The sequence below is a fragment of the Sus scrofa genome, chromosome 12 (genome assembly GCF_000003025.6).
Source record: "Sus scrofa isolate TJ Tabasco breed Duroc chromosome 12, Sscrofa11.1, whole genome shotgun sequence".
NCBI classification, from domain to species: domain Eukaryota; kingdom Metazoa; phylum Chordata; class Mammalia; order Artiodactyla; family Suidae; genus Sus; species Sus scrofa.
Genome location: NC_010454.4, coordinates 17,237,146 through 17,248,036, shown reverse-complemented (window position 1 = coordinate 17,248,036; position 10,891 = coordinate 17,237,146). Strand labels below are relative to the sequence as shown.

The 10,891-nt window shown below is 54.9% G+C and overlaps 1 protein-coding gene and 1 long non-coding RNA gene across 2 annotated transcripts in view; one reads left to right on the top strand and one right to left on the bottom strand.

The window, feature by feature from the left end:
- The window catches only part of LOC102167583, a 35,902-nt gene continuing 25,494 nt past the window's right edge, over positions 484-10,891 (bottom strand). Inside the window, exon 4 of the long non-coding RNA XR_002337070.1 lies at positions 484-866. This is a non-coding gene — a long non-coding RNA (uncharacterized LOC102167583). The remainder of the gene's footprint in view (positions 867-10,891) is intronic.
- Positions 2,977-9,698, top strand: SPPL2C (signal peptide peptidase like 2C). Its single transcript, XM_003482966.4, has one exon. The coding sequence runs from the start codon at positions 5,214-5,216 to the stop codon at positions 7,299-7,301; it is 2,088 nt and encodes a 695-aa protein (XP_003483014.2). The 5' UTR covers positions 2,977-5,213; the 3' UTR covers positions 7,302-9,698.

Sequence of the window (10,891 nt, the reverse complement as noted above, 5' to 3'; positions counted from 1 at the left end):
CACCAGGAGCTGGGGTGGGGGAGGAAGGAGCAGGCTCTCTTTGGGGGCCCATGTTTCTGAACCCCCCCCCACCAGGACAGTGCTGGTCTGATGGGATCCAGAAGAATTACGAGACTTGGCCTGAGCACAGTAGTGTCCCTGGAGGGGACTGGAGTTGGTCCTTGTTCTGTTCTTTTAAAAGTTGTGAGGTGTTCCCATTGTAGCTCAGTGGTTAACAAACCCAACTAGGATCCATGAGGACACGGGTTTGATCCCTGGCCTCCCTTCAGTGGGTTAAGAATCTGGCCTTGCAGTGAGCTGTGATGCAGGTGGCAGATGCAGCTCAGATCTGGCATTGCTATGGCTGTGGAGCAGGCCCGCAGCTGCAGCTCTGATTCAACCCCTAGCCTGGGAGTTTCCATATGCTGCACCTGCGGCCCTGAAAAGCAAAATAATAATAATAATAATAATAATAAAGCAAAAAAAAATACACACAACATAGAATTTACCATTTCAACCATGTTAAAGTGTACAATTCAGCATATTAAATACACTCACACTGTTGTGCAGCCATCACCACAATCCAAGTGGCAGAACTTCTTCATCACCCTAAGAAACCCCAGACTCATTAGGCAGTCACTCCCCATTTTCTCCTTTCCCCAGGCTCCGGCCACCACCAACCTGCTTTCTGACTCTACGATTTGCCTCTTCTGGATATTTCATAAAAGTAGAATCATGTACTAGTTGTCTTTCTGCGTGTGGCTTCTTTTAGTCGCTTAATGTTTTCAAGGTTCATCCACATTGTAGCCTGCGTCGGACCTTCCTTCCTTCATGGGGCTGAATGACACACCATTGCAGGGCACACCACGCTTCCTTTATCCATTCACCTGTCGAAGGACATTTGGGTTCATCAATTTCCAGTTGCCGTGAAGAAGAGCTGCCGCAGACCTTCACATACAGGTTTCTGTTTGAGCACCTGTTTTCCATCCTTTGGTCTGTGTGCCACGAGTGGAATTGCTGGGTCATGTGGAAACTCTCTGACTCATCAAGGAACCACCGTTTTCCACAGCGGCTGTACGATGGGCAACTTTCCCACCAGCAACGTGTGAGCATCCCCATTTCTCCACCTCTGCACCAAAACCCCTTCTTAGCACTTTTATTTTTATTTATTTTTTTGCCTTTTTAGGGCCGCACCTGAAGCATATTGGATGTTCCCCAGCGAGGGGTCAAATCCAAGCTGTAGCCGCCGGCCACAGCCACAGCCACAGCCACACGGATCTGAGCCTCGTCTGCAGCCTACACCACAGCTCATGCCTAAGCGAGGCCAGGGATCAAACCCGCGGCCTCGTGGATACTAGTTGGGTTCGTTAACCACTGAGCCACAACGGGACCTCCAGTTTTATTTTTTTATAATGGCCACCCCAATAGATGCCTTAGTCTTTGGTTTTTTTTTTAAAAGACCCAAGCCTCCCTATGCGGAGGATGGGACCAGTCTCGGCTGAACATCAATAGCTGGGGGGCCAGAGAGGGTTTTATGATCACAGCCCTGCTGCACCCAGCCTCTGGGTGCTCAGATGCACAGAGTACACCCAGTCTAGACATGGCTACACTCTCATAAGTACTACATAAGCCGAGTGTCCTGTCCCTCATGGCCGCTGACAAACACAGTGGTCCTTCCTCTACAGAGGGAGCTCACCAAAGACACAGCTGGCAGCCCCCTCCCCTGCCTGCCACCCTTCCCCCATGGACTGGAGATCCACTCACCAGGCTGTTGTCCTTTGGCTGAAGTATTTCTGACGGTTAACTTGTCGTTGTGATTACTGTTTGTAATCTAATTAAATATTATATTCATGGATGACACAGAAATGCACAAATAAACAGCGATGTTATTTCTTCTGAAAACGCAGTTGAATGCTTTGAAAGACACAATCTGAGTCATGCAAAATATTTATTAGCTGTCAAATCAGGTGTGGGTGAGACAAATTAAACCACTGGGTGGGAGGAGATTGTCAGCGTCTACACGGCCCCACTCCTCAATAACTTGGTGGGGTCCCTTAAGCTCGCCTCCACCTCAAAGAATCCAAAGCTGGCGTCTCATCTGTGTAGATTTCACAAGGAAGCCGACTCGGAACTACAAGGATGGACCCGTAATCCAAGGAGAGACCTTAGTTTCAACAGTTCGTGGCTATAGGCTTACTCATTGGAAGTTAAAATGGGTTTTATGGCTCAAATTGTGTTCCTTCAAGTGATGTCGGAGTTCTAAGCCCTGGTACCTGTAAATGTGACCTTATTTGGAACATGGGCCTTTGCAGATACAAATAAGATGAGATCATTAGGATGGGCCCTAAACCAACATGACTGGCATCCTTTTAAGAAAACAAAAGACGCAGAGATACACGGGAGAATGCTATGTGACAGCAGAGGCAGGAACTGGAGTGATGTGGCTGCAACCGAGGAATGCAAAGATCATTCTCACAAACGGAATCGGTAAGGAAGGGGTTTACCCAGAGACTCCGAGGGAGCACGGCTCTGCTGGCACCTTGATTTGGGACTCTTAGTCTGGACTGCCGCAACAAATACCATGGGCTGGGTGGCTTAGACAACAAGCATTTCTTTCTCACAGTTCTGGAAGCTGGGAAGTCAAGATCAAGGGTGAGATCAAGCTGCTGGCAGATTCAGGTCTTGGGGAGGGCTCTCTTCCTGGGGTGCAGACAGCTGCCTTCTTGCCGTGTCCCCATGTGGTGGAGAACGAGATTATCTCCTGTGTCTCTTCTTATAGGAACACTAATCTCCTAATCTCGTTATGAGGCTCCGCCCTCATGACATAATTGCTTCCCAAAAGCTTTACCTCCACCTCCCATCATGTTGGGGACTCGGGCTTCAACGTACGAATTTGGGGGAGCCACAAACATTCAGCCCTTAGTGGATGTCTAACTTCCAGACTGTGGGCTAATAAACTTCTGCCTTTTTTTTTTTTTTTTTTTTTTCGTCACTGTAGGGCTGCATCCATGGCATATGGAAGTTCCCAGGCTAGGGGTCCATTCGGAGCTGTAGCTGCCAGCCTCTGCCACAGCCACAGCAACACAGGATCCAAGCCGCAGCTGTGACTTACACCATAGCTCACCACAACGCCAGATCCTTAACCCACTGAGCAAGGCCAGGGATCAAACCTGTGTCCTCATGGATACTAGTCAGATTCGTTTCTACTGAGCCACGACGGGAACTCCAACTTCTGCTCTTTTAAGCCACCCAGTTTGTGATCATTTATGGAAGGCAGCCCAAGGAACTAATACAAGGTGTGAAGTAGGTTGGTGAGTTTTTAATGATGATTCCCGACTTTCACTGACTTTTTCAATAAACCCGTCTGCCACCTAGTACCACTTTTCTGGGATAAGCAGGCTGACTGCAGAGTGCCCTGGGCACACCCACGGAGCAGAGCAGGCTCAGCCAGAGGCTCCACCACCCAACAGCCTGGGTTGGAATCTCATCACTCCCGCTCACATGTCACCTTGCAAAAGTCCCTTCACTGCCCTGCACCTCAGTCCTTTTCTACTGTAAAACAGGGTCACTCACTCATGCATCCTACACATATTTCCTAAACATCACTTTCCATTCCAGAATTGGAGAGCCGTGGGTAGAAGAGATAAGGTCCCTGTCCTCGTGGAGTTGATGCTACAGAAGACAGAAAATGAACACAGAAACACACAGCTACACAGAAGCCTAAGGCTGAGATAAGTGCTATGAAGAAAGTAAGACTGAAGAATGGGAGCTATCTCTCCTGGAGGTGGCGGGGGGGGGGGGAAGCTATCAACAGGAGCTACCAGGTGGAGGTACAGCCTGACAGATAAGACAGCAGCATGGTGAGGCCTGGGGGCAGAAATGAGAGATCAGAAATCAAATAGAGAGCCAGGCATCCCCAGGCAGGTTCTAGGACAGGGCAAGACCTAAGGGATGTGTCCTGTGTAAGAGCTGGATCTGGGAAATGTGGCTGGGGCTGGAGCCTATAGGGTGGGCTTCTTTGAGCCTCGGTTTACTCATCCATGAAGTGGGGGTATTCAGTACAGTTAAGCTGCTGTAACAAAGGGACCCACAATAAGCCAGTGGCTTAAAGAAGATAATGTATCTAACAGTGCCCAGTGACACCCCCTTGCCACAGCTCCATGCAGACATCAGGGACCTGGTTCTTTCATTCCCTTTCTCCCCATTCCTTAGGACATCCTCCTCTCCACAGCCAATGGCCTGACCATGGCTGACTTGTGAGAAAGGGGAAGAGATGCCACAGACTGAAGGGGACAGAGCACCGCAGTCTGTCCAGGTCCCTGAGGGACTCACACCATCTCCGCTCAATTGCAGCAGTGAGAAATGGCTATGTGGCCATTCCTCAATCCAAGGGAGTCTGGGAATGAAACTGTGGGCACATGCCTGCACAAAGGGGCATGGATTTTAGGGACAGCTCACACGGAGTTCCCGTGGTGGCTCAGCAGTAATGGACCCAGCTCGTATTCATGAGGAAGACAGGTTCGATCCCTGGCCTTGCTTAGTGGGTTAAGGATCCGGCGTTGCCATGGGCTGTGGTGTAGGTCAAGATGCAGTTCAGATGCTGTGTTGCTGTGGCTGTGGTACAGGCCAGCAGCTATAGCTCTGATTCAACCCCTAACTTGGGAACTTCCATATGCCGTGGGGTGGCCCTAAAAAGACAGGAACAAGCACCATTCGTGGCCCCCGGCTGGATGGGTATAGTAATAACTCTTTGCAGGGGTGCTGTGAGTACAGGTAAAGTGCCTGGCACCTAATGAAAGCGCAATAAGAGTGCACAATGTCACTGAGATTAGGGCTCCCAGGGGTCTTTGAAACTCTCTGGTCTAATGTCCTCACTTCTTTAGTTTACTTCTTCTAAAGAAACAGGCACAGAGAAGAGAGGCATCTGCCCGGGGTTGCGCAGTGTGTAAAGGGGCAAGACTGCTCCAGAGCCCTGCCTGGGATCCCCCGACCCCATCCTCCCAGCTCTTGTCTCAAATTACCCGGTCCAGTTCCACCAGGAGCTGGTCAGAGAGTGGGGATCCAGATGACCGCTCCCCCCGGAGGAAGGGGTGGGGGACAGGGTCCTGAGAGGCTGCACAGCTTTGTGACAGGTAGGTGTGGCCCTGGTTTCCTGGACAGGAGGCAAAGCTGCTCTGTGACAGAGCGCCACACCCAGCCCCCTGGGAGGGGGTACTGGGCTGTGAGCAGCTGCCATGCAGGGACTGGGAAGCAGCGGTAGGTGCCTGAGGAGGATGGCGTGCCTGGGTTTCCTCCTCCTCCTCCTGGCCAGCACTGTGGCCCAGGGCGAGTACGGTGTGATCCACGTGGTGTCAGAGAACTGGAGCAAGAACTACTGTGTCCTCTTCCGCTCCGACTACATCACCTTGCCCCGGGACCTGCACCACGCCCCACTCCTGCCCCTGCACGACGGCACCGGGACCCCCTGGTGCCCAGGCGAGGACCTCTCCCACCAGGTCCATCCCGGCTCCCCCAGCCAGCGGCCGCTCCGCCGCACCACCGCCATGGTCATGAGGGGCAACTGCAGCTTCTACGCCAAAGGCTGGCTGGCTCAGGGCCAGGGTGCCCACGGGCTGCTCATCGTGAGCCGGGTCAACGGCCAACAGTGCTCAGACACCACCCCGGCGTCCCAGGACCCCCACAAGCCCCTGCCGGACCTCACCATCCCGGTAGCCGTGCTCCGCTACGCCGACATGCTTGACATCCTCAGCCACACCCACGGCGGCGCCGGGGTCCGCGTGGCCCTGTACGCACCCCCAGAGCCCAGCCTTGACTACAACATGGTGGTCATCTTCATCCTGGCTGTAGGCACCGTGGCCGCGGGCGGCTACTGGGCCGGCCTGACCGAGGCTGACCGGCTGCAGCGGCGCCGAGCCCGAGGCGGAGGGGGGCCTGGCGGTCACCATCCACAGGGATCAGTGGCCGCCCAGCGCGGGCACGAGGAAGAAGACGAGGATGCACCGGTGGACTTCACGTTGGCCATGACAGGGGCCGTGGTCACCACGTCCTGCTCCATCATGCTGTTGCTCTACTTCTTCTACGACTGCTTTGTCTACGTCATGATCGCCATCTTCGCCCTCGGCGCCGGCACCGGCCTCTACGGCTGCCTGGCCCCCGTGGTGCACCACCTGCCCCTGCAGCAATACCAGTGGCTCCTGCCCGGCCGCCGGGCCTGCCTGCAGTTGCCCCTGCTGCTGCTGGCCGGCCTGTGCCTGGTGGTGACCATCCTCTGGGTGGCTTACCGCAATGAGGACCGCTGGGCGTGGCTCCTGCAAGACATGCTGGGCGTGGCCTATTGCCTTTTCGTCCTGCGGCGGGTCCGCCTGCCCACCCTCAAGAGCTGCGCCTCCTTCCTACTGGCCCTGCTGGCTTTTGATGTCTTCTTTGTCTTTGTCACTCCCCTTCTCACCAGGACCGGCGAGAGCATCATGGTGGAGGTAGCCTCGGGCCCAGCGGACTCCTTGAGCCACGAGAGGCTGCCCATGGTGCTCAAGGTGCCCCGGCTGAGTTTCTCGGCCTTGACCCTGTGTGACCAGCCCTTTTCCATCCTTGGCTTTGGTGACATTGTGGTCCCCGGCTTCCTGGTGGCCTACTGTCACCGCTTTGACGTGCAAACCCATTCAGGGCAGGTCTACTTCATGGCCTGCACCGCGGCCTATGCTGTGGGCTTGCTGGTCACCTTTGTTGCCATGGCCCTCATGCAGATGGGCCAGCCTGCCCTGCTCTACCTGGTGTCCAGCACCCTGCTCACCAGCCTGGCTGTGGCTGCCTGCCGCCAAGAGCTCACTCTCTTTTGGACTGGCCAGGGCAGAGCCAAGACCCCTGCCCAGCCTGTACCAGGGCTCTGTGGTGCCCCTTCAGTTGGCTCTGAGAGGAAGCAGGAGGATGCAGCAGGAGGATGTGGAGCCAGTGAATTTGAGGTGGCCACCGACCACCTGGCAGGGGGCCTACACAGCAACCTCAGGGAGGACACGGTTAAGATCATCACCATATCTGAGGATGAAGCCACCAGTTCACACAGCCACAGTGACAGCTCCGAGGGCTGGAGCGATGCCAACCTGGACCCTGATGAGCTGCCCCGTGTCCCCCCTGGGGCCTCTGAGGACCTGGTACCGCTGATGCCAATGGCCATGCTGATACCACTGTCACCACGGGTGTCGCTGCCCTCGGACCCGGGCCACAGCCAGGCCCAGGCCCACGATGCCAGCCTGCCCTGGATGGGGCTCCACAAGAGGAAGGGCTTGAAGGTAAAGAAAAGCATATCAACCCAGGCTCCCTTGTGAACCAGGGCCCCTTGAACAGGTGCCTCTAGACTAATGCAGAGCAAAGCCACACATGGCTGCACGAAATCGGGGCATTAAAGATATTCCGTATCTACCCAATGGAGCCTCTTTGTTAAGACAGTAAGAAAGCAGCAACCACAGAATAAGTCCATGCAGGGACAGGCCCCATCCTCACTGGCCCTGCCCCAGCCTCATTGCCCCTCTTTTCCTCATGCTGAGATCCAGCTGAACCCTTTCCATTCCATGACCATGCCATGTCCTCACCCTCTCTCGCTGCACATGCTGTTGCCTCGGGCTGAGCTATCCGTCCCATCCCAGACAGAAACACCCCAGCCCAGCTCCTGGGCTCACCGAAACATTCCTAGGCAGCCGTCAAGCATCAGTTCACATCCACCCTTCCTGCTAAGCAGCCCTGCTCTAGGCGTCCTGGACAGAAACACCATGCTCAGTGTGTGCCTGCTTGCATCCAAAGACATCAAGTATGCACCTGCTGTGTACACCACTCTGTGGAGGGCACAGAGGGAGGCTGCTGTCCAGCTGGGGGAAGGGTAGGGGAAGGAGAGCAGACAAGAAACAACTTGAGAATTGTCTCAAAGTGGGGATGGAGAGGTTGGGGCTGGAGCAGAAGAATTCAAGAGAACATGGCTCGAGTTCCCAGGCTTCCTTCACTGGCTCTGGACCAGTCTCTTAACTGCTTTGTGCCTCAGTAGTCTCCTCTTCAAAATGAGAATTTTAATACCATGTCCGTCTGGAGGCAGTGGCATGGACAAGACGACCCTCTGGAGGACCCCCCAGTTTCTTAAGCCTTATGGTATGCTTATATGTTGCTTAAGCAAAGCAAACAAGCCTGGGGCAGGGGGACAGTCTTTCACCGGAGGCTGTATGGGAGGCGAGGGAATCTTACCCCGGGGGCAGTGTGGTACAGGGGTTAGAGTTCTAGACCCAGGATCCTACCGGAAATTCCAGCTCCACCAATGACCTGTAGTTCGTCACTGACGACTTAACCTCTGAATGCGTTTCCTCACCTGTAGAATGGGATACTAATGGGACCTGCTGGGGGCATTTGGGGAGGTTTGACAGTGTCGACTTATGTAAGACAAGAGACACCAGGCGTGTTGGGAAAGCACTATGAATTTTAACTCTTTATATCACTCCCCTTCGAGAAAGCCTTTCAGAATCAAATCCACTTCCTATGAGCCTTTGAGTTCTGGCCCTGATGTCGCCTTCTCTCCTCCACGCCCAGCCTTCCTGTCCTGACACCACCAGCAAGCACACACCAGCCCCATCACACACATCTTCCCCACGCAGGGCTTCCCCACACGCTGGGTCCCCTACCTGGAGCTTTCCGTCCTCCCACCCCCAGAACTGGGTCTGGCTGGTTTCTTGTTTTTCCAGCCCCAGTTCAAACGCCTCCTCCTCAGGGAAGCCTTCCCTGATGACCTTTCCTAAAGCAGCCCCCAGCCTCAGATGTGTCACCCTACACCCTGTTCATTAGTTTTTTTGTCTCCAACAGTCACATTGGTTTATGAAGGCAGGGACCACTTTGTCTTGTTCATCTGGGGAGAAGAGGCCAGGTACATAGCAGAGTCTTGATTTATACTGGTTGGAGGAATGAATGAATGAATGAATCCAGCCTGAATTGCACAGGAAAAGGGGACACCAGGAGGGAAGACCCCACTGCCCAGGCCACCTCCCTTGGGTCCTGCAGGGCCTTGGTCAGTGTAGAGATGAGACTCTGAAGGATCTGGCTGGGCCCTGGGCAGAGGGGTGGGGTGGGGGTGGGGAAGGGAGCCAGTCAGATGGGGTTGCAATGCAGGTAAGGGCATCTCAAAGAAAGCCCCATTCAGTGAGGACAAAGTGCAGCCCCCACGGCACACAGCCCCTCAGGGCCCAGGCTGGACTCAGCAGTAAGGAACCCGGGCCAGGACACTGACTGGAGGTGTTGGCAGCCCCTCCCACTGGAGCCAGCAACCATCTGGCCCGGACAGAGGGGCCTCCGCAGGCTCTGGCTCATCCCCAACCAGGGCGGCCTCCCCACTGCTGACCTGCGTCACTGGGCCTGCCAAGGGTGGGCCACCTCCTCCGCCAGGCCCGAGGGGGAGGGCTGGACAGGGCTGAGGCCTCGAGGTCCCCTCATCACCTAGGTGGAGGGACAAGGGAACTCCTCTCTCCCAGGACGGTGCTGTCAGGGGGGGCTCTGAGGACCCGGGAACAGAGTTCCTGCTCGGGCCTGACGCCTGCCTCCGAGGAGAGGATTCGCAAGGGGAAGTCTGAGGAGGGAAGCCCCCATCCCCAGCCCCCAGCCACGTCCAGACAGATGCAGGGAGAAATGAGGCCGACTCTGTCCTCACTGTTCCACCCAACAGAAGCGACCATTCAGAGAACGTCTTATCGGAGTTCCCGTCGTGGCGCAGTGGTTAACGAATCCGACTAGGAACCATGAGGTTGCGGGTTCGATCCCTGCCCTTGCTCAGTGGGTTAACGATCCAGCGTTGCCGTGAGCTGTGGTGTAGGTTGCAGACGCGGCTCGGATCCCGCGTTGCTGTGGCTCTGGCGTAGGCCGGTGGCTACAGCTCTGCTTGGACCCCTAGCCTGGGAACCTCCATATGCCGCAGGAGCGGCCCAAGAAATAGCAACAACAACAACAAAAAGACGAAAGACAAAAAAAAAAAAAAAAAAAAAAAAAAAAGAACATCAATAAATAAGCTACAAGGATGTAAAAAAAAAAAAAAAAAAAGAGAGAACGTCTTATCTATAAAATGGGGGGAACGACACTGCCTATCTCAGGGGGTTGTGGCAAGTACAAAACCATCCAGGTACGGAGCTAAGTCTGGGCTCCAGAAACCTTGCAGGGCTGCAGCTGTGGCTGCGGCTGAGGCTGCTCTTTGATGGCCCAGCCTCCTCCGCCCGGCCCTGACCCCAGAGCCAGGATCCTCTTTTAGCTGCAGGACCTGCCTCTCTTGGCCAAGTCCGCGTCCCAGGGACTGGGTGAGATCCAGGTGGCTGGACCAAATTGTCACCTGTCAGAGGGGTCCAGAGCTGGCAGTCCCCACTGAGGGCCAAAGGGACACAGGGTGCTGCACGTGTGCATGTACACACACAGACACACAGTACATGCATGTAGAAACATGCATGCATCCATACGGCACCCAGAGGAGGCTGATGACACACCAAGAGAGTGGGACTAGGGCCTGTCCATCTTCCCCTGACACAGGCCTCTAACAGGGAGCCGGCTGGGCTGGCAGGGATGGTCTGGTGGCCCCCCCATCCTCATCTGTTTCCTCCTTATCTCCTTTTGCCCTCAGCAACTGCAGAGCCCAACCTGTGACAGGTGAAAGCTAAGATGGGAGCAGGGCAGGAATGTCCCTGTGGCTGTGCTGTGCCCAGGCCCCCCCAGTATATTTCTTTGTAGCCTCATTCATCCCAGTAAGAACCCCATGAGCTGAACAGTCACAGCCTAGGATTTTTTTAGTTAAGGAGAAGTTTGGTACTAGAGCTTCTGGCTTCCCTGGACAGTAAGAACCAACAAGGACTTGAGAGACAAGGAAAGGAAAGCCCAGAGGGGGTCAGAATCTGCCAAATGTCACACA